The 23,171-nt window shown below is 52.2% G+C and overlaps 1 protein-coding gene across 5 annotated transcripts in view; it reads right to left on the reverse strand.

Moving 5' to 3' along the window:
- Window positions 1–23,171, reverse strand: part of MYH14 (myosin heavy chain 14) — a 75,549-nt gene that overhangs the window by 46,144 nt on the left and 6,234 nt on the right. For 4 of the 5 annotated variants that reach the window (XM_055411370.2, XM_055411369.2, XM_055411371.2 and 1 more), the window contains exons 3-11: window positions 18,685–18,841; window positions 17,140–17,167; window positions 16,909–17,011; window positions 16,195–16,218; window positions 14,283–14,375; window positions 13,849–13,912; window positions 10,482–10,580; window positions 9,407–9,547; window positions 319–414 (exon numbers count right to left, since the gene is read on the reverse strand). In XM_055411370.2, the coding sequence (XP_055267345.2) occupies window positions 319–414; window positions 9,407–9,547; window positions 10,482–10,580; window positions 13,849–13,912; window positions 14,283–14,375; window positions 16,195–16,218; window positions 16,909–17,011; window positions 17,140–17,167; window positions 18,685–18,841 (805 nt within the window). The remainder of the gene's footprint in view (window positions 1–318; window positions 415–9,406; window positions 9,548–10,481; window positions 10,581–13,848; window positions 13,913–14,282; window positions 14,376–16,194; window positions 16,219–16,908; window positions 17,012–17,139; window positions 17,168–18,684; window positions 18,842–23,171) is intronic. The other variant, XM_088830793.1, reaches the window with a different exon arrangement.

Consider the following 23,171-nt stretch of genomic DNA (forward strand, 5'->3'; position numbering starts at 1 on the left):
TGCTTTTGAAAAGGCAAAAAAAATAAATAAATGCAAAGCACAGAGGCCAGGAGGAGACATGCCCACTGCTAATGGTGGTTCTCTGGGAGGGGCTGGGATGATGGAGGACCCTGCCCACCCCCTCTTGGGCACACGGTGTTGTTCACGTTTTCAGCAGAGCTCACACTCTGTATAATCAAGTAAAGAGTGGAAGGTGTTTTTCAGTAAAAAGTCAGCCAGGGGCAGGAAATCAGGGCGGGCCTGGGGGGAGGCAGGTCCGTCTCAGGACCTGCCTCGGCCGCTCTGTATGAGGCGGGGTAGCAGGCCAGGCGGCAGTACCTGTGTTGTCGGGCATGGAGGCTTGGTCGGTGTTCCGTTCTCTCTTCAAGACGATGTTGCCAAACTGGAGAACGGCCGAGACCATCCGCAGCATGGCTGACGGGCAGCAGAGAGAGAGATCACGACACATGGCACGGGGTGGGAACCAGCCCCTCAGAAACCTAGCAGAGACAGCAAGGACCTACTGCATAGCCCAGGGAACTCTACTCAGTCTCCTGTAACACCCTACCATGGAAAAGAGTCTGAAAAAGGATAATAGGCGTATAACTGAATCACTTTGCTGTACATCTGAAACTAACACATAATACATCAGCTATACTTCAACACCTCAATGACAAAAGTAAAATTTAAACAGGAAATCTAGCTTAAAACCTTATGTCAAATTACACCACCACCTGACTCCAGGCAGGTCTTAAAATACCTGAGTGGATAAATGAATTCTGTATTTTACAGACAGGCATCCATGCTAAGTCTCTTGAGTCATGTCCGAGTCTTTGTGACCCTCTCGACCATAGCCCGCCAGGTTCCTCTGTCCATGGGATTCTCCAGGCAGGAATGCTGGAGTGGCTTGCCATGCCCTTCTCTGGGAGATTTTATATACGAGGTTTGCTTTATTGCCATTTGGTGTCTGCTCATATCTGTTTTGGGCTTCCCCGGTGGCCCAGCGGTAAAGAATCCACCTGTAATGCAGGAACCACAGGAGACACAGGTTCGATCCCTAGGGCAGGAAGATCCTCTGGAGGAGACCATGGCAACCCACTCCAGTGTTCTTGCCTGGAGAATCCCATGGACAGAGGAGCTTGGCAGGCTATGCACACATGTCCATTTTATAAAGTGATGTGTATAAGATTTATATATAAAAAACTATATATATTTATATGTATACGTCACTCTGGTGTACAGCAGAAATTAACACAACATTGTGAATCAACTATATTTCAATTAAAAAAATGGTTAAAGACACCTTATCTGATATATATAACATTGATTCACATTGAACTCACAACCAACATTCACTATAACTGGAACCTGAAGGAAGCTTTTCTTACACACTTATTTTCTCTGTTCCCAGCATCACAGTCTTCTTACTCCTAGGGATGCCGAATGGCATCAAGCACTATGCTTGGGGGAGCATTTCAAACAGTGAAATCGCCAACCAAAAGCATGCCCAAAGTGAAAAACGTGGCAATCAGTAGGTTGCAGAAAGGATACTGGTTTGCGGTATGGGCTTGAACAAGAAAGCGGAATGCAGCCCCTGGGACCTCGGTTGGGTGCACCCTGGGCAGCTCAAAACTTTCACTCCTCTATGAATGACCCTAAGGACCACACAACGCCAGGACTGTTGGTTTACAAATAACTGCCGTGTGTAGCTGATTTTTCCAACTCGGACATTGTAAAAGATGGATTGTATTTGCTCGTCTGTGCAGAGGAGCCTGGCTGGCTACGGTCCACCGTGTCGCCAAGAGTCGGACACGACTGAAGTGACTTAGCACGCAGCACCAAAGAGGCTAGACATCTCGCCATAAGTGGGCAATGCTGCCCCCTAGAGGACATCCTGGGAACATGCAGGGGTTGGTTGGCACAGGGATGGGGGCCACCCCAGCAACATATTGGGGTGTTTCTGGACATCATAGACTGCGCTGGTGGGCACCAGACGCGATGCAGAAGCCTGTCTGTATCACAAAGAGATGTCCACATCCTGAGTGATTTCGAAAGGTCCCAGTGGACATTCGTGTCTATGAATAATGGTTTCAAATGCTCTGAGACTAAACCGAACTGTTTTACATATATACACGAAAGTGTTTGGTGTTTGGTTTTAATACCCAGTGCATTTTCCAAGAGGGTAGTCACTGTGGAATCCAAAGGAACCCGGGTCTTGGTTTTGTTCAGAACTTGATCTAGATTTGGTCAGGACCTTCCTAGTGGTCCAGTGGTTAACACTGGTGCTTCCAATGCAAGGGGTCTGGGTTCAACCCCTGGTTGGGGAACTATGGTCCCACATGCTACCAAGCAACTGAGCTCTTGCACCACAACTAGAGCATCCAGGCGGCACAATGAAAGATCCACGTGATTCAAAGATCCCAAGTGCTTCAACTAAGACTTATTGCAGCCAAATAAATAATTTTTAAAAAAGAAAGTGCACAGACTGTGTGGGTCTGCTTGTTCCAAATTCAAGAGCAGGCAGAATAATCTGTTCCAAATTCAAGAGGTCAAGAGGAGAAGGGGGCGACAGAGGACGAGATAATTGGATGGCATCGCTGACTCAATGGACATGAGTTTGAGCCAACTCAGGGAGATGGTGAAGGACAGGGAAGCCTGATGCGCTGCAGTCCATGGAGTCACAAAGAGTCGGACGTGACTGAACAACTGAACAAGAAAAAATAACTCCATGCTGTTAGATGCCAGGGTCCAGGGTTTTCTGGTGACCAGAAGGAGCTTGCGGGGACTTCGAGGTGCTGGTCATACGGGGTGTCACTTGCAGAAACTTCCCCAAGCTGGGTGCCTCAGCACCAAGCTCACGTTTTGGTGTCTGTGCTACATAAGCTTCTGCACAAAGTTTACTTGGGAGAAGGGCGTGGTGGGAGGTGGAGAGGGCAGGGAACTCCTCTGGGAGACCCACGCCAAAAACGCGTAACCCGAATCTAATCAAGAGAAAGTGCACCCACACTGAGAAAACAACTAGCCTGTAATCTCCCAAAGTGTCAAGGTCACAAAAGACAGAGAAAAATTCAGGACCAGTTCTAGACGGATGAAGAGTAAAGTGTGACGGCTAGATGCAATGTGTGTGATCCTGGACTGGGGAAGTGTGCGTGTGTGTAACAAAAACTTTTTTTTTTCCATAAAAGACATTACTGGGACAGTTGGCATAGATAAATGTGGATTAGATAAATAGTACCTATACTGCCAATGTTAATTTCGTAATGATGATACTGTACTGCATCTGTGTCAGAGAATGTTCTTGGGCAGGATGCACTGACAGATTCAGGGGTGGTAAGATGAATGGGAGATCGATCCTGGGTGTTCATTGGAGGGACTGATGCTAAAGCTGAAACTGCAGTACTTTGGCCACCTCATGCGACGAGTTGACTCACTGGAAAAGACTCTGATGATGGGAAGGGTTGGGGGCGGGAGGAGAAGGGGACGACCGAGAATGAGATGGTTGGATGGCATCACTGACTCTGTGGACATGAGTCTGAGTGAACTCCGGGAGTTGGTGATGGATAGGGAGGCCTGGCGTGCTGTGATTCATGGGGTCGCGGAGAGTCGGACACGACTGAGCGACTGAACTGAACTGAACTGAAGATGAATAATGTCCCCGCCCCCATGTCCACAGCTGAATCCTACAAATGTTACCTTGAAGGGAGAAACAGACTTAACTGATGTGATGAAACTGAGGATCTCAAGACAGGAGATTAATCTCGCATTATCCCGGTGGGTCCTAAATGTAATGGGAAGGGTCCTTATAAGAGGGAGGCTGATGGGGCAGGCCACATGAGCAGCAGTTAGAGTGATGTTCTTTGTTTCTGTTTTCCCTTTTTTGGCCCAGCCAGACAGTTTGAGATATCTTAGTTCCTCAACCAGGGATGGAGCCTGGGCCCCAGAAGTGAAAGCACTAAGTCCTAACCACTAGACTGCCAGGGAATTCCCTAGAGCAACGCATTTTGAAGATGGAAGAAGGGGCCACGAGCTAAGACATGTGGGAGGCCTCTGGAAGCTGAGAAAGACAAGAAAACAAATCTCCCCAGAGCCTCCAGAAGGGACCAGCTCTGCTGACACCTTGATTTTAACACCTTGGTTAAATTTTCGACTTCTGACCAGGGGAGGGAAGTACTTCTGGTCAGGGAGTAAACATGTTATTATAAGCCACGATATTTGTGATCACTTGTGTCAGCGGCCATCAGAAACTACCACGAAGAGTGAAGGGGCCCCTGGGCAACACCCCTACTCTAGAACGACTCAGAACAAGTAATTAGAACGACAGATGAGCATAAAGTAGATGTAGCAAGGTGGTGACACTTGAGAAGTCTGGGAGAAGGCATGCAACGATTTTGTGGACTCTCTACTACTTTTCTGTAAACCTGAAATTATTCAAAATAAAGAGGGTTAAAAAAAATCCCTGAGGGACTTTCCTGGTGGTCCAGTGGCTAAGACTGATTTCTAGTTGGGGACCTAGATTTCTAGTTGATTTCTAGTTGGGGACCTAGACCCCACATGCCACACGTAAGACCTGGTGAGGCCAAATAAAGAAATATTCTTTAAAATCTCTGAAAACAGAAGTGGAGAGGGTGGTGGTCACTGGCTTGACAGCTTCAAGAAGCCTTGCTCTGAAGGACACACAAGAAACTGCTAAACGAAGTGGCCTCCTGGGAGCCCAGGACACTGGAACGATCACATACCTTTAATTTTTTTTGGATTTCATACCCTTTGAAATGTGAGACCTAGTCTGGAAAACAAAATCACTGCTGAGAAAAGACTCAGTTTCTGGAATTAGTGAGATTGCAGTGATGATCACACAGCCCTGGGAATATATTTAATACGAATGCTGAGCTGTGTACTCCCCTGGGTCTCAGCGCTCCAGGGGGCAGGGGCTTGTTCCGTTGTGGCCAAGGATCCTTTCCCCCAGTGCCTGCAGGGACCCGGCCCGCAGGTTCCATCAGGTGTCCAGTGAATGAAGAAGGAATGAATACACGGCAAACAGTTAACTAGTGGAGGTGCGCTCTGGCTGCGTGACCTTGGACAAGCCGGATGGCCTCGAGACCTCGGCTTCCACCCCCTCCCCCTGCAGCACAGTGGGCGGGGCTGGGGTCAGGGGGCTGGCTAGACGGGCACAGCCAAGAATCCCGGAAGCACTGGGAGGTTTTGCGGGGCGGGGAGCAGAAAGACACCTCCCATAAGATAAATAGATGAGGACATCTCCTGATAGACTGGACAAGGCCACCATCAACTTAATGATCATTCATCCTTAACGTCAGCCCAGGCCCGACTCAGACTCGCGTTGCCCCGGTGGCCTTTACATGGCCTTTCACGGTTGGCTTAGCAACCTGCGTGGGTGCGGAGCACCAGGTGAGCCTGGCGCCTGAGGGGCTGGCAGTCAGCGCTCGCTGGTGACTTCAGCCCAGCCGACTGCAAGCAAGCCCCGGCCTGCGGGAGTGGGGGCGTGGGGCTGGCGATGCTCTGACGGCCGCACGTGAGCGCGAGCCCGCCTCTCTGCGTCCCAGGCTCCCTGCGCAACCTCCCCAGTGGCACTGACGGTGCCGGTGTGGACGGGAAGTGGGGGTGGGGTGTGTGTGGAGGCCTCCAGTGCTCTCTGCCCTGGGCCTCCCGAGGGTGACCCAGAGGCACCCACCTGCTGGCTTTGGAGCCAAACTGGGTTCCACCACCTCCTGGTCAACTGCACTGACTAGGTAGGGCTGACACCCCCCCTCCCTGGACCTCTGTCTCCTTTTTCGTTTTTGTCTTTTGGCCGAATTGTGAGGCTTGTGGGATCTTAGTTGCCAGATCAGGGATCGAACCCAGGGCCATCCCAAACCTACGAATCCTAACCACTGGACTGCCAGTGTTATGTGTGTCTGTCTCCTCTTTTGTCCAAAGGAGAGTCTAGAGAAAAAAATAAATAAATAAAACCGTCTGACCCCACTCCTTTGGAGGTAGATACAAAATCACAGTTATGAGACCCCATCCACCTGCCACACCAGCAGAAGCAAAAAAGGTGACAACACTGGCTGCAGGCATCCACGTCGGGGAACAGGTGCGACAGAGGCAGGGTTTGGGAACTAGCGCCCCCTTCTGGACGGCGGCGAGGTCAATTCATCACGATTCTAAAAACGGGGGCTATTTCCCTGGCGGTCCAGCGGTTAAGAGTCTCTGCTTCCAATGCAGGCGCCGCGGGTTCCATCCCTGGTCGAGGAGATAAGATCCCACATGCCGCGGGGCGCCACCGAAAGAAAAAAGCAGTAGGGGGGAGGAAAGTGGCGTGACGGGATGGAGATTAGAGCTGAAGACCAAGAAGCCGTGCGTGACCTGGTAATTGTTGGTGCCTGGGGATTCATGACCTTCAGGGGCTAGCGGTAGAAACTGGCAGGAAGACGGCCAAGGGGCCCACCGTTATCTTCTTGGGTCACTGAAAATGTTCTAAACTGATTTTGGTGATGGTTGCACAACTCTGTGAAGCTAAAAGCCACTGACTCTTACACTTTAAATAGGTGAATGTTTTGGTATATGAATGATATCTCGAACAGTCGTTAAATGTCCATCAAAGCTGGATAAAATTAAAAACTGGCACTTCTCCTTGGACTCAGAATTCCGTTGCTAAGAACCGATGCTGCAGTTCTGTTCACCTGTGAGCACAAAGATCTACTTCTAAGGATGCTCTTGGGACTTCCCTGGTGGTCCAGCGAAGAGTCAGTCTGTCAATGCAGGGGACGTGGCTTCGATCCCAGGTCCCGGAAGATAGCCACATGCCACGGGGCAACTCAGTCTGGGCGCCACAACTACGGAGCCCGAACCCTAGACCCCTGCTCTGCATCAAGAAAGGCCACACGCTGTAACCAGAGAGCAGCCACCGCCAACCAAGCCGCAACTGGACTCCCTAGACCCAAGCAGCAGGGAAGACCCAGCACAGCCAAAAATAAATTTTTTAAATTATAAAAAGAATATTTTTGGCTCCTTTATGGGGGTAGGTGTCACCCCAACAGCAATGGGATGCAGTCACCTTAAGAGTGTGTCTGCAAGGGGCAGACACGTTCCAAGAGTCACAGTTCATCAATACAGTGAAAGAGTACTGCAGGAGATGTGGGTTCGATCCCTGGGTCAGGATGATCCCTGGAGGAGGAAATGGCTACCCACTCCAGTATTCTTGCCTGGGAGATCCCACAGACAGAGGAGCCTGGCACGTTACAGTCCATGGGGTCGAAAAGAGTAAGACACGACTGAGCACACACACATGCCTGAACTGGAGAATAATGTGGGTCTTTTCTTTTGTGTGTAAGATATTTCTGGCAGGAGATGCAGGAAGCTTAACAGTGGGAAAACTAGGGCTCAGGGGGGCTGGGGGAGACAGTTTCACATGATGACCTTTGATCATATTCAGATTATGTCATTACACACGAAGTCGGTGCTGCAAAATTTTTGTCTCAGGTTTGCAAAAATTGGGGCTGCTGGCCGTGCCCACCATACTGCAGGAGGGTTACTTGAGGCGACCTGTGTCCAGAGGGCAGGAAGGACCTGTGGGGCCCAGGCCCCCACCGTCACTTCCCTCCCGAAATTTGTCAGCTGCCCAGGGAGGAGAGTGGAGACACACAGGCGGAGCAGTTACGCAACCTGCAGTTGGGAAATCGAGCGAGGAGGCCTGGGACCCTGTGTCAATATGCCCGAGGAAGCCCGGCCTGTTTGCAGCCTGGGTGGATAGCCAAGCTGGCACTGGGTCTCCAGCCCTCCCCACTGGCCCTGGAGCCAACAATAGCTCCCGGGGCCTCCTGCAGCGCCGGAGACCAGAGGAGAATGAGACCCAGTCCAGCCCCTGTTCAGTCCTGGAAATCAGGGTCTTTGTCTACGGGACTGGTGAAAGGAATCACAATTCATCCAAACAATGAAATGCCAGGCAGCCACAAAAAAGACTGAGATTCACCCTCTACGTACGTGTCATGGGTTGAACCCTATCCCTCTACTCCCTCCAAAAATATATTAAAGTCCTAACACCTGGGACCTCACAGAACGTGACCTGATTTGGGTATTGGGTCATGGCAGCTGCAATTATTTAAGTGAAGACGGGATTACACTGGAGTGCAGTGACCCCTAATCCAAAATGATGGGCATCCTATAAAAAGGGAGGTTGTAGACAGACACACAGGCAGGGAGGTGCGCCCCGTGAAGCTGAAGGCAGAGATCAGGTGATGCTTCTACCAGCCAGGGGATGCTAAGATTGCCAGGAAACCACCAGAAGCCAGGGGAGAGGAAGGAAGCAGAATCTTCCAGGACCAACCAACCCCACCGACACCCTGATCTAAGACTTTCCACCTCCAGAACAGGGAGATGATTGATTTCATGTGTTTCAGGCACTCATTTGGGCTTCCCAGACGGCGCTAGGGCAAAGAACCCACCTACCAATGCAGGAGAAGTCAGAGACCCAGGTTAGATCCCTGAGTCAGGAAGATCCCCTGGAGGAGGGCATAGCAACCCACTCCAGTACTCTTGCCTGGAGAATCCCATGGACAGAGGAGCCTGGAGGGCTACAGTCCATGGGGTCTCAAAGAGTGAGACATGACTGAGCGACTTAGCACACAAGCAAGGCACTTGTTTATAGTACTCTGTGATGGCAGCCCTGGCAGATGAAAACAGTACTGCAAATGAACATTGTCAGAACGCACTGTTTAGTGAGGAAGGTGCGGGGCAAAGCAGCAGAACATGGGCTGATGAGCTGAGTATTTCACACCAGTGCTCCAGGGCAGACTCAGGGCCACAGTCAGGGTCTTTCCTGTACCCTCATTTCCGCCTCCTCCAGCCTCCACACAACCCAGAGCTGCTCCTCTGGGGCTCCCAGCCCTCCCATGGCTCCCCAGTGCCCTCAGAACAAAGTCCCCCACCCCAACTGCCTCTATGGCTTCATCTCCCCATCCACCTCAGTCACTAACTAATTAAGGCCATTAGAGAAATAGACAAGTTTCTTTTTTTTTTTTGGCCATACTGAACAGCGTGCAGGATCTCAGTTCCCTGACCACTGCTCGAACCTGTGCCCCTGCGGTGGAAGCATGGAGTCTTAACCACTGGACCACCAGGGAAGTCCCTCGAGAAGTTTCAATGCCTCAAACACACCATGCCTTTCCTGCCTCAGGGCCTTTGCACATACTGTCCCTCCCCTCCACCGCCTAGTACATTCTTCCCTGAGAGCACCAACATTCACATGTGAACTCTCCAGACCTTTGTGCAAACATCACCATCTCACCATGTCTTTCCTGATCCCCTATTTAAAGCTCCCTCCCTCCTCCGTTCCCTGTTTCAGTTTTCAAACCGAGCCACGAAGGGCCAGGTGCCCCTCTTGCCCATGCAGTCCACCCCCACCCTTTACCAGGCAGGGTCTGGGCTCACTCACAGGTGATCTCCTCATGGGTGAATCCCAGGACCCGCAGGGACTCCAGCGTCTCCTGGAAGAGTTCGCGCTCCTGGCCCGGAGAGGAAGATGGCCCGTTGGTCAGGAAGCGGTAGTGGGAGAAGGGCTCCAGGAGCAAGTCATCTGTAGGGGTAACGGCAGGGGCCAAGGTCAAGTATGAGCCGTAGTGTCAGACTCATGTCCTGGCTTCCTAAATGGCCACCCGAGGACGAGCATCACTGCCCCACTAGGAACCTCGGTCTCTTCCTCTGTCAAATGAGCCGGGATCCTTTCTTCACGGGTTTGGTGGGAAGGGCGGGCCGTGAAGTGGGTACTTAGCACATCTCAGACCTTTCCTCTTCCCTCCTTTCACAGTGATTCTCAAGACGCAGAACTGCCCACAGCAGGCGAGAGGCACCCACCGGCAGAAGCAACAGGGCTGCGGGTGCCCGAGTTAGCAGAAGCCGCGCGACAGCAGGGCTCGGGCGGCAGAGCGGGTGTGGGTTCGGAAGCCACCGGGAGCGGGAGGCTGGGTGCGGAGGGATCAGGAGGCGGCCCAAGCTACAGGGTGGAAGGAGCCAGAATGCGAGGGAGGCGCAGGGCAGCGGGCCGCCACAGAAGAGAGAGCCTGGGGCGTTTCCGCAGCCAGAGGGCTGGAGGGGCGCAGAGCAGGAGACAGGAGTCTCGCGCAGGAGCCAGGAGGCAGGAGCTCAGAAGCCACGCAAACCACGATCATCATCGGGAACCACGCGGCAGCAAAGCTGGAGTCGTCACAGCACGCGGCCGGAGGAAGCAGAGCCACGCGGAGGTTCAGGAGAGGGTGGGCCGGAGCCATGTCGCCGCAGAGCTGGCGTGAGCAAGACCCAGGAGACAGCAGGAGCCAAAGGACAGCAGAGTCTGGGGGCGGCAGGCTGTCGAGAGGCAGCGGGATCCGGGGGTGGGGGGCGAGAGAAGCCGCCACCCAGCAGGAGCCTGACATAGAGCAGGAGCTGGACAAAGGTTAGCGCCTCCCACGTCCTCCTCCCCAGGGGGCCCGCAGCAACTCGCACCCAGTCCCCCAGAGCCGCCGGACACTGACCCTTGAGCTGCTCCCCGGCGCCTCCCAGCAGCTGGTAGAAGATGTGGAAGCTACACTCGTCCTTAGCCTGGCGGATGGCCCGCGACTTCTCCAGCAGGTCTGGGCGGGGCCGAGTCAAGGTGCCGCAGAGGTGGGGACCTCCTTGGGAGGGGACCCCCTCCTGCTCTCCCATGGAACAGTAGAGGCGCTCACAGACCTGGCGGGCAACCTAACTGGACCAGTAACTGTGGACATGTGGACTTTAGCCTCGAGAAACAGTTTCTTCACATGCGCAAGGGGCCTGATACTCACACCCATCCATGAGTCCCTGAGGTGCATAGGGGGAAATGAGTTATTATGCAGCCAACACCTGAGCAGATGCCTGGTTTGTTGTTTACCATGGATAAGAATGCTTCCTATCAGGACTTCCCTGGTGGTCCAATGGTTAAGACTCTGCACTTCCAATGCAAAGGATACAGGTCTGATCCCTGGTAAGGGAACTAAGATCCCACATGCCATGTGGCGTGGCCAAAAAAAAAAACCCCTCCTGTCATCTATCCCTCTCAGCCTGTTTCCCTGTACTGGGGCTCTCAGCTTCTCCCTTCTGGGAAAGCCAGATGGCTGGTTTACACACTAAAAATTGGCAAGATGCCTTAAAAGAAAAGAAAACAATTGATATTTGCTGTAGCTATCTGTGTCCTATGCTCATGGACCACCAAGCACATGATACTTCAAAGTGGCCCAGTGGTAAAGAATCTGCCTGCCAATGCAGGAGACACAGGTTCAGTTCCTGGGTCAGGAAGATCCCCTGGAGGATGAAGCAGCAAATCAGTATTCTTGCCTGGGAAATCCCATGGACAGAGGAGCCTGGCGGGCTGCAGACCATGGGGTGGCAAAGAGTTGGACATGGCAGTCCAGTGGTTAAGACTTGGCCTCCCAAGGCAGGGAGTGAAGATTCAATCCCTGATCTGAGAACCAAGATCCCCACATTCACAGCCAAAAAACCAAAACAAAACAGAAGCAGTGTTGTAACTAATTAAATAAGGATGTTAAAAAAAAATGGTCCACATAAAATTTTTTAAAAGTCTTAAAAAAAAAATAGCATCTGCCTCACAGGGTTACAGATACGAGGCACTGAGTTAACAGATGGAGTTCTCAGGGTGGCCCCAGACACAAGGTCAACCCTCCAGAAATGTTGGTCACGAGGGATGCTGGTGTAAAAGGGATCAGTCCATCTGTTTGGGGGTGTCACCAGCCTCCAGAGCATCAGTCCACAGCCTGGTCACTGGCCCTGAGGCGGAGACAGCCGAGCAGTAGAACTGTGCCCAGTGGGAGCAGCCCCGACGGGATGGGGAATGTGGGCAGGAGAAAGTTAGAATTCGGAAGCTGACAGGGAAGACACAGGTGAACAGAAGAGGCTGCTGGAGCCCTGGGGTCCACGGAGGCTCAGGATGGCAGGAAGGAGGAGGCGGCGGGGCAGAGAGAGCCCTGAGCTTTAAGAAGCTGTGTGAGCAGGAAGCGCCATGAAGTGGGGCGATGGGCCACAGGAAGTGTGGGGATCAGGAGCTGGTGGCTGCAGGGGTCACAAGGCCTTGAGCCCAAGGAAGTGGTTACCAGGCAGCAGTAGAGTCTATGGGGACCAGGGCTTGACAGGGAGGTCCCTGCTTCCTTACTCCCTAAGCCTCTAGTGGTAAAGAATCTGCCTGCTAATGCAGGAGATGCAAGAGACTCAGGTTTGATCCCTGGGTTGGGAAGATCCCCTGGAGAAGGAAATGGCAAGCCACTCCAGTATTCTTGCCTGGGAAATGCCATGGACAGACGAGCCTGGTGGACTACACAGCCCATGGGGTCGCAAAGAGTCAGACATGACTGAGCACACACACACAAGCCCTCTTAGGAAAAACTCTTTGCCAACACACTGCTTCTCAATCTCTCCCTGGATGACAGGGAGAGAGGGCAGGTATGGGACAGTGAGCTGACACCCCAGGGATGGAAATATGATTTGTTATTAATATCATCCACATTACAATTCATAAGTATTAACCAACAATATTAAGGTATTAACATATAAGGACAGTGCTAACTTAATCATTCATTTCTAATAATGATAGCTCATTCATTATTTTTTTCTTCTTTTGGCCCGTCCTTGCAGCGGCTTGTGGGATTTTAATTCCCAGACCAGGAATTGAACCCAAGCCCTTGCCAGTGAAAGCACCAAGTCCTAACCTGGACCACCCACCAGGAAGTCTCAGGTAGTTCAGTCTTCCTTTTTTAAAAATAAACTTAAAAATATATTTATTTATTCAGCTGCACCAAGTCTTAGTTGCAGCATGCAGGATCTAGTTCCACTGACCAGGGATTGAATCCGGGGCCCCTGCACTGGGAACATGGGAGTCCTAACCTCTGGACCATCAGGGACGTCCACAGGTAACTTATTCTTGAGCGCTTGTGTGGCAGGAGCTGTGCTAAGAATGTACCTCACATTGTCCTTCAGACCCTTCAAGGGTAGGTTCTATGATTTGCCTCCTTCTACAGACGGGGAAACTGAGGCCCAGAGGGGTCAAATCACAGGCTTAAGGGCCCCCAGCCTCAAAGCCGCAGAGCTGGGACTCGAACCCAGGGTCAGTGTGATGTCTTCCCTTGTTCTCTCAAGCTTTGCACTCCTGGACCTTCTGGGTTCTATCTTGAAATTTTCTAGGGAGCGTTTCTGCCACCGGTGGGGAAAGTTGGACACAGGTTGGCAGGAGTCAGCAGGCTTGCAAGGCCCGTCTTTGGCTGGTGTCTGGGAATCAACTTCAGGAGGCTGACAGCAGGGGCTCCCTGCACCTAAACTGTGTAAACCAGCATGCTTTCTGCTGAACACCTGTTTTCCTTCCCAGACTCTGAAATTTGGGTACGCGCTGCGCAGGCGGTGCCTATGTGACCAGCCCCCAATAAAACCCCCCAGTGTGGAGTCTCTGATGAGCGTAGCTGTTGGAACACGTGTTGGAACACCTGGGGATTAAGCGTGTCCCACGTGACTCCACGGGGGCAGGGCTCTGGACCCGGTGTCGGCCCCCACACGCCTTCCGCTTTGGCTGCACCGGTTGTCTGTGCTCCCGTGCCCTCCGCCCCGTGGCGAGGCTGGGAGGGCGTTCTCTTAAAATCTACGGGAGGCCCCGCCGTCCTCCCCCCGACGTGGAGATGCTGCGTCTGCCCCTTCCTGAGGTTCTTAGCGTCCCTCTCCTTCTGCAGAGCGGAAACGGAGGCACAGGGTCGGCAGCAGGGAGCCAGGGTTCCGGGCGAGTGTGGACCCCTGTTTCCTATGCCGTGAGACCCCGAGGGCCGCCCTCCACCGCCGCCGCTCTTCCCCGCCCCCGGGCGCCCCCTCGGGGCGGTGAGAGGATACAGGTCTCGATGTTGGCGCCCACGATGTACCCGGCAACATCGAAGTTGATGCGGATGAATTTGCCCTGCGCGGGAGGCGGGTGAAAGGGCTTAGCCGAGGGTCCTGCGGAGCGCCCGCAACCCACACTCACCCCTCCCAGAGTCAGCCTGTCTCTTGACTATCTCCCTCCATCTGAACCCCATCCGATCATGAGGTTCCAGCGGGGGGCCGGGATGCGGGGGGGCGCCTCCCGGGGAGAATTCAAGGTCCACGCGCCTCTGACTTTCCTAGGACCCAGGTCCCCAGTTCCCCGTCATCCCTCAGGCCCAGGAGCCGTGGACCCCAGGTCCCTCCCCCTCACGGACCCACACATCCGGTCTCCCCGCCACCTTCCTTTGCTCCCAGTTCCCGGTTCATTAACTGGAGCCCAGGCCCCGCCCTCCCCCAGCACTCACGAAGCGGGAGGAGTTGTCATTCTTCACCGTCTTGGCATTGCCAAAGGCCTCCAGGACCGGGTTAGCCTGAAGAAGCTGCCGCTCCAGCTCACCCTGCAGGGGGTCGGGGGATGGCCCGTCAGTGGCGGGGGTCGGGGGGTGGGGGGTCTGGCTGAGTGTCTGTGTGTGAGGGGCCTTTGTGTGTCTGTCTGGGCGTGTGCCAGCTTTCCCGGATCTGGGCTTGCCCTTAAGTCTGTTGTGAAGGGAATGAGGAAACTTCTCTAAGATCCATTGTCCAGTGGAAACAAAACAACAGAAAGCAAGTCGCAGGACAACACCTACAATGTGATCCTATTAATAAAAAAAAAAAATTGAACCGAGAAAACACCACCACAGAACAAGACTCCCATATCAATAGGTACAGATACATGTTTGTAGACATTTAGAGAAAGGTCCGCAAGGATACACACCAAAGTGTCAACAGAGTAAGTCACTCTAAGGCAAGAGGACTGAGAGAAGGAAAGAGGAATTTCATTTTGTCTGGTTTGTTTGTTGTTGTTCTCACAGTGAATGCATACTCATGTATCACTTGTGGAAGGAAAGAAAAATATACCATCTACGTAAAGTTCTTCAAACTGTTTGACCCACAGTACACATTCAAGAAATGGCAGTTTCCTTCCCCAATCAGGCTAATCCTTGAGTGGGGATTTTTTTTTTTTCTAAGACAGCAATTTTTAAAAATTGAAGTATAGTTGATTTGCAATATTGAGTTAGTTTCAAGTGTACAGTAATGTGATTTGGATATATAGATATTATTTTTTTCTGATTCTTTTCCCTTAAAACTTACAAAATATTGACTATTGTTTCCTATGAAAGTGCTAGTTGTTTAGTTGTGTCTGACTTTTTGCGACCCCGTGGACTGTAGCTGTCAAGGCTCCTCTGTCCATGGAATTCTCCAGGCAAGAATACTGGAGTGGGTTGCCATTTCCTCAGGGGATCTTCCCGAACCAGGGATTGAACCCGGATCTCCCACATTGCAGGCAGATTCTTTACTGTCTGAGACACCAGGGAAGTTCAATTGTTCCCTGGGGTATATAGTAAATTCCTGTTGTTTATTTATTTTATATATGGTAGTTTGCATCTACCCACTGCCAATCACCCACTGCCAATTTATCTGTCCTCAGGCCCTCATGGCTAGAGACCTTACTCTGAGCTTCCCGACGGCTACGTTGGTGACAGAGCCAGGAACACAGTAGGTGCTCAATACATGACAGTACCCTCCCCCTCTTTCATAGCCAGCTTCTCAAAGACCCCGACCATTTCCTTAAATGCCCCGTGAGCCCTCAGACACTGGCCTGAGCTGGGTGTCCACAGCAGGCCTACCTACCATGAATGGCAGTGTGGGTCCCTGGGCTGTGTGGAAGCGTGGCATCTGCGGGCTCTGCATACATTTAGCAGATCAACAGTAAATGGTAGTTATAGGCTCTGGGTTGTTTCCTGTTGGGATCTGTGGCCGCTCTGCACAGATACAGTAGGGCTAATATGCACAGCTATGTGGTGGGGTCTGCACATGCACAATAGGCCCACACTAAATGGCCCTGGGTGTGTGCATACAGTTGTTCAATCGCGAAGTTGTGTTCGACTCTTTGCGACCCCATGAACTGCAGCACGCCAGGCTTCCCTGTCCTTCACTACACAGTCGGGCTGCCAGAAGCAACAGCGGGGGACCCTGGGTGTGTGCACACAGTAGGGCTGCATGAAATGACAGTGTGGTGCCTGCTGTGCACACAGTAGGACCATCAAAAGCGACAACGTGGCCTCCAGGCAGGGGTGACCATCAGTGCCTTGGGACCTGTCTGCCAGGAAGACTGGGTTGGAGTGACCCAGGTGGTATTAGGGGTGGCAGGACTCGAGGTGAAACCCTTCTACTCACATAAGACACGGCGCTGGCGGAGGCCTGAGGAAGTCACAGGACACGAGACACGGACCAGGACACAGCACATGGAACATGGACAGACACACAGGTGAACTTGAGATGGGGGAGGGGGCAAGGGGTGGGACAAAGAGACAAGGGGCTGGGGAAACTGGCCGTGTGGACCGCGGTGCCGGGGGTGGGGAGCGGGCGGCGGCCCCATCACCTGGGGTTCAAATCTGGGCTAGCCCTTTCTGGGTGTGTGACCTTGGACAGCTGACCCACCCCAGGTGTGACTTTGCTTTCCCATCGTTAATGCAGGAAAAACCACACCCACCTCACTGGGGTGTTATAAGTCAAAGGACTAGGGCTATATATAAACGCTCACTTACAAAGCAAACCTGGGCACTGCAGGAACCCAAACAGGCCAGACATATATTGGGTGCTCTGGGATCTAAGCTCCTACTAAGTGCCAGAGGCACTGTTCCAAGGGTCAATGAGGCCAAGGACTGGCTGTTGCAATTTTTGTGTCCATCCTGCCTCAGCTCCCAGCACTATATATCAGGCACATAGTAGGGATTCGGGGCGGGGGCGCCAGGGGCAGCCAGGAGAAGGCCTGTGACTGTGTTCTTCCACGAGAGAGGCGGGGAGTTAGTTACAAGGGGAAGCAGAGCCTGAGAGGCAGGGAGCATCTGGTGGCAGGCTCCAGAGTACGTCCCAAGGCAGGTCACTTACCGGGACACCAGGCTCCTTCCGGCCCTTTGGCGATGATGCCACGTGGGCGAGGTACTGGATGACTTTCTTGGTGTTTTCCGTCTTCCCGGCCCCGGACTCCCCACTAAGGGGGGGCACAAAGGGAAGCAAAAAGGGTCAGCCCAAGTCACCAGGTAAGCCCCGTCCATTCCAAGCAGAGCCATGACCAGCAGGGATCCCACTTCCTCCAGGAAGTCCTTCATGATTACTCACGTGCAGAGAATGGACTGGTCCTCACGATCTGTAGGGGACAGAGGGGGATGGGTCACCTGGGAGGGTTTTTCCAGCGAGACGCTGGCCACCCTCTTTTCAAAATTCTTTCCGAGGGCTACGGCAAAGCTGGGTTTTTGACATATGATCCTCCTAGATTCTAATACCTGATCCTGACTCAGCCTCTTTTGGCTGTGTGACTCTGGGAAAGCAGCTGTCCCTCCCTGAGCCTCAGTGTGTCCTAATCTGTAAAATGAAGGCAACAAACTCCAACCGAAAAGAATGTAATTCATTCAACAAACTTCAACTTGAGCCCCTACCATGTGCCGCCTCGGGCTGAATGATGAGATTTAAAGATGTGAGAGGGAGATTCTAGACCCCAGGCTCAGCCTGTGATAGCAAACAGGCCACAAAAGGTAGTGATGGTGACTGATGGCCCACCGGGGGTCAAATGCCCAACCTGAGGGCAGAGTGCACAGCTCGGTCCCTACCATCTCCTCCCCCGCTCATCCTGGGTCTGACAAGTTGCTGTGTTAGTCATTCAGCCGTGTCCGACTCTCTGTGACCCCATGGACTGTAGCCCCTCCAGGTTCCTCTATCCATGTGATTCTCCAAGCAAGAATACTGGAGTGGGTTGCCATGCCCTCCTCCAGGGGGTCTTTCCAACCCAGGGATCGAACCTGGGTCTCCCTCATTGCAGCCAGATTCTTTACTATCTGAGCCATCCCTTCCATAAATGCACACAGACCACCTACTAAGTGTCAGACACTGCGGACAGTGGGAACTGGCAAGGTCCATGGCTCTCCCTAGGTGTTCTGACTCTGTAGGTTAAGAGTAAAGGCTGAGTTGACATTTCAAAAAAGTTCCTAAGTGATGCTGAGGTTGATGATGAGAGGACTACACTCTGGGAACCCCTGCTTTGTAAATACAGCTTATATGCTGCCTACTATTAATGTCATATGATAGAAAGATACAAACTTTAAAATATTTAATATGTTTTTAATATATACAAATATTTATTAAAATAGATGACCTACCATAAATAGATAATGAGTGTATTATGTATACCACATGGATTTATGGAATTTTGCCCTGAGTAATCAATTGTCATCTAATGTAGGGTGTCCCTCTGATGGACATCCTTATACAATGCACAACCTGCCCAGCTGTACACCGCAAACCCACGCTACCCATTCTCTAAGGGGTGGCCATTCACTCATAACAACGTAGATCATGTCAGTTAACATAAATGTTGAATGAATGAACACTCTTAAGAGTCACTGTTTCAAGAGGAATTTTTGTAGAAGCCTGGAACCAATGAGCTTCCAAATGATGCTTGTTGCGGGGAGGGGTAAACAAAGAGGCAGATGAAAAGGGAACTGTCTGGTAGAACTCAGAGCCTTGCCCACTCGGCCCTCCATTTGTGTTCCCTCCTGCCCCGCAAAGAAGCCTCACAGACTCTGAAATCCTTGAGTTGACATCTAATCCTGACCCCCAGCCCAGTTCCCATTGAAGAGGCACCTCCAGCAACCCCAGCCCCACACTCACCCTGGAGCATGCTTCGGTAGGCTCCCTCGGTCACTGCGTACACATGGGGCGGCACTTCGTGGCGCTTCTTGCCCCGGTACATCTCCACGATGGCCTCTGTATAGATGGGCAGCTGCTTGTATGGGTTGATGACCACACAGAAAAGGCCGGAGTACGTCTGCAGTGGGCAAGAAGGAAGAGGGCCTCAGCTAGCTGCCTGCCAGCGACCCAGGGGCAGCACGGAGTTGCCATGTACAGCTGGGCAGGTTGTGCACTGCATCCAGCAAAGGGACTGCCATTCACACAATGACAATGTAGATTTAAGCATTTGTTATGGTTTCAGGCTGATGGTTGAAAAGAAGCTTTCCAAACTGCACAAAGGTGCTGTATGAATGAGGATTCACAAGGGGAGAGAATGGAGGCTTTGTAGCCCTGTCACTGCTTGGACTCACACACGCATGAAAGGACCGAGTGCAAGTTCATTTGTAGCATCATTCTTTTAAAATATCGAAGGACCGGAAATGATCTGGATGCATGGTCATACAATGAATTCCTATGAGGTTTCTGGCATCTACAGACAGAGAACTGTCTCCAATACACTATCACAGAAAGGAAACAGGATAACAACTTTGCAAGAAGAACACTTTTCTGAATCTGCTTGAATACACATAGCATATTTCTGGAAGAGTGCTTCTGGTATCTGCAGCGGCTGAAACTTGACAGGAGCAGACAAGCAGTTTCTCTTGATAACAGACTCATAGGACCTGCCTCCACGACGGTCTTGGTGGTTCCCTCTTATTGGAGGACATACTAAATTTCAGGTTTGAGGCGCGTGAAAATAAAGAAGTAATTTTTTTTTTGCATCCAAGTTCATGGATGCCTCTGAATTTGTCCACACGCCTGCTGGGCCTGAGTTCAGGACCTGGTAAGCATTTAAGCACTGTTCCAGCTCTAACGGAGCCTCAGGTAGACGAGAGACAGGACGGATCGGATCAAGGCAGTTAGACTGGCTAGAGAACTAGCTGACTGCCTAGCTAACATAATCCAGAGAGTTAACTAGTTAACTTAGCTGGGTTAAGCTAGCTAATACAGCCAGAGAGTTGCTTAGGGGCTCAGCTGTTGTTTAGTTGCTCAGTCATGTCTGACTCTCTGCGACCTCATGGACTGTAGCCCGCCAGGCTCCTCTGTCCATGGGATTTCCCAGGCAAGAATATTGGAGTGGGTTGCCATTTCCTTCTCCAGGGGATCTTCCGGACCCAGGGATCGAATCCATGTTTCCTGCACTGGCAGGCAGATTCTTTACCACTGAGCCACCAGGGAAGCCCCAGGGTTTCAGCTAGTTAACTATGAAACCAACTAGCTACTTAGGCAGCTAGTCAGCTACTTAGCGAGTTAAATGACCAGCTGTTTACTCGTCAATCGATAGCAGAACTGCGTTAAGCTCCCAGACAACTTGAGCTTCTCAAGCAGAGTGAGGGTGTGGCCACCGCAGGCTGCCCGGTGCCAAGCTTTTAAGGATGGGAGGGTGGGTGGCCAGCCTGGAGCAGAACAACCGGTTTGCTGGGTGTCTGCCCGCCCCGCCAGCAGCTCCCCAGAGTTCTCAAAGGGCGGGGTGGCCAGACCACATTCCCAGGGAGGGTATCTCATGGCTGCTGGCGCCCCGGCCCCCACTTCTGGCTGGCGGAGGAGCCCACCCCCTGCACCCCATCCCCGTCCCCGCCCCCTCCTGCCAGCCATACCTTGTCGCCAGGACGACACCCTAGAGGGAACCTGAGCTGGCTGCCAAGGCCAGGGGTAAAGGGCTGAGGCCGGTGCACCTAGAGAGGGCCGGGGACACCTGAGTGGTCGGCGCACAGCTGCAGAAACCTGGCTGGAAGGGTCTGGAGCAGCACTCTGAAGGCGGAGCCACCAGGGCCAACTCTCCGCTGCCACCGCCCCTCCGCAGCCCAGCGACTCTCCCCTCAGTCTCGGTTTCCGCCCTGAGAAACCCTCCCCAGCTCATTACAGAGGCAATGGGGATTAAGGAAGATAGCGAATAAAAACCAGACAGCCCAAGGCAGCGCGGTAAAAGGCGCTCCAGTCGTGGCGCTGAGACACACTCAGGTTCCCAGCCCACCTGGAAGCTAAGAGTTCACCCTGACTCAGGCACTGTGTCATCCCACGTTTCCAGCCTGTGTGACCCGACTCCAGGTGTTTGCCCTCTCCGAGCCTGAGTTTCCAGCTCTGGAGAAATGGAGCTCTGAATCTCCACCATCTAGAAGGATTCTGAGAGTGACATGATGCCAAGCATCTCCAGGTGCCTCCTGGAGCAGAGGGCACGGCCAGCGTCCAGCAGATGGGGTCCCCTTCTGCCCTGGGCATCCCAGGGAAGGGACCACACAAGGCCAAACAGCCTATGAGGGGCAGGAACTGGGTTTCTGGAATCCCAGACAGCCCCCTCTCCCTTTCCACTGGGAAGCACTGTCTTTCACTTTGGCCAGTTAGTATTTACTAAGCACAGCCCGAGGACAAGCCAAGTGGAGGCTGAATAGAATCTTCTAGCTGGGTGGCTTGAGCACACACCTTACCTTTCTGAGGCCCCCTTTTCATCACATGGGGATGGGAACAGTGCTTTTACAGAGGGCTTCGGGGAGCTACCCTCAAGTTCATGGTGCAAGTACCAAGCTGAGCGTGGGCCCTGTGTGTGCTTATTTTTTAATTTTTTATTTATTTACTCAATTATGTCGCATCTTGAAGCATGCAGGATCTTAGTTCCCTGGCCAGGACTCAAACCCGCACCCCCTGCAGTGGAAGCGTGGAGTCTTAACCACTATACCACCAGGGAAGTCCCTCTGCACGCCTAATACATTAGTTGTTAACTCCCCCTGGGCCAATGTCTTTTCCTCTCCAAGCCGTGGGCCAAGGAGGTGATAACCCCTACCTCACAGTCTTATGTGGTGAGGGGGTCAACAAGATCATACTGAAATGAAGTTTAGAACAGCAACTCATGGAGAAAGCAGGCACTCCCTGAGTGCTAATGATTATTGTTAAGGCCAAATTTCCTTCCTGTCTGGGCTTCCGGAAACTTCCATCTCACTTTCATATGTCAGGTCCCAATTCTCTGAGTCTCAGACCACAGCCTTCGCTCAGGCCTCACCATTTCCCCCCCTGAACTTTCCCAACGATCTTCCCACTGCTGTGGATAGAATGGGGGGTCTGGAGTCAGACGGCTTGGGTTCAAATCCCAGTTAAGCTGGTTGGTAGCTGGTGGGGCGTGGCCTAAGTCTTGACCCCTCTCTGAGGCTCAGTGTCCCCACCAACAGAATGGGGATGATAGGAGATACCCTACAATGTTGCTGTGAGGGTTCAGAGTGTTTATTAACAGGGCTCAGGGTTTTGGGTGCCTCTCTGATCCCCTGACTTTGATGAGGTCCAGGGGACAGAGGTCCCGGACAGAGGCTCACAGAGTTCTCATGGCTCATAAAGGCAAGTGAGGAATCCTAAGGGCCCAACACAGGCTGCAGAAGGTGTCACCTCAATCCAGGGCCAGACAATCCTGAGGTAAAATCCCACCCCTGCCACCAAAAGCTGAGGGGCCCTGAGCCAGCCACTGGCCCCTCTCATGGCCTCAGTTTCTCCCCAAAAGAGGAGTCAGAATTCGTAAAAATACCGTCATCTTGTGCTTATGACCCTTAACGGGGTGGACAATGAGGCCAGCTTACTTATTTTTACTTTTTTGATACATCTCATTATTTAGTGACATATTCTTTTATTACTTTCATGAAGGTTTTGTGGTTTTTAAAACATATAAAACCAGCACTTTTCCTTTTAGGGTCTCAGCGAGATATTTTGCGGCTTTTCTTGATGGGCCGGTTTCAATGAGCAAGGCAGTGAGACTCCAGCCCTCTAAGCTGGTATTCAGAGAGTGACTCTGCGGCCAGCTGCCTGGGTTCAAATCCTTCATGTCCATGTGACCTGGGACCCAAGTCACTTAACATTCCTGAAACATCAGGTGATAAGGACAAGTTCCCAGCCCAGAAGTGAGCTGATAACCCATACGCGGCACTTAGAACAGTTCTTGGCACATCCTAAGTGCTCGATAAATATTTGCTAGCCACCCATGATCATTATTTCTCATTATTATTGTCGACATTCCTTGTCAACATCTCTAATCCTGTTTGCTCTGAACGATACTCTGGCTGTCCATTAGAACCACCCTGGAAGCTTATTAAAATGCCAGTGTCCATGTCACACCCCCAGAGAGTCTGACTCAAATGGGGTGGGGCAGGGCTCCAGTGCTGGTATTTCATAAAAATTCCCCAACTGACTGTAACAAGAAGGCAGAGCTAAGAACCACTGCCCTACTCCACCTGCTTGCTGTTAAGATAAAACAACGCGAGACATTAAAAGATTAACAGTGACTAGGCCACAGTCAGTCTCACTATGACCAGTCCTGCCTTCATCCTAAAAGCCCCAATAGCAAAGTGGTGGAACCTGAAGCCAGACTACCAAGCCCAACTGAGTGACCT

Source organism: Moschus berezovskii, chromosome 22, assembly GCF_049115385.1.
Source record: "Moschus berezovskii isolate FMDL1 chromosome 22, NW_MosBer_1.0, whole genome shotgun sequence".
Lineage (NCBI taxonomy): Eukaryota > Metazoa > Chordata > Mammalia > Artiodactyla > Moschidae > Moschus > Moschus berezovskii.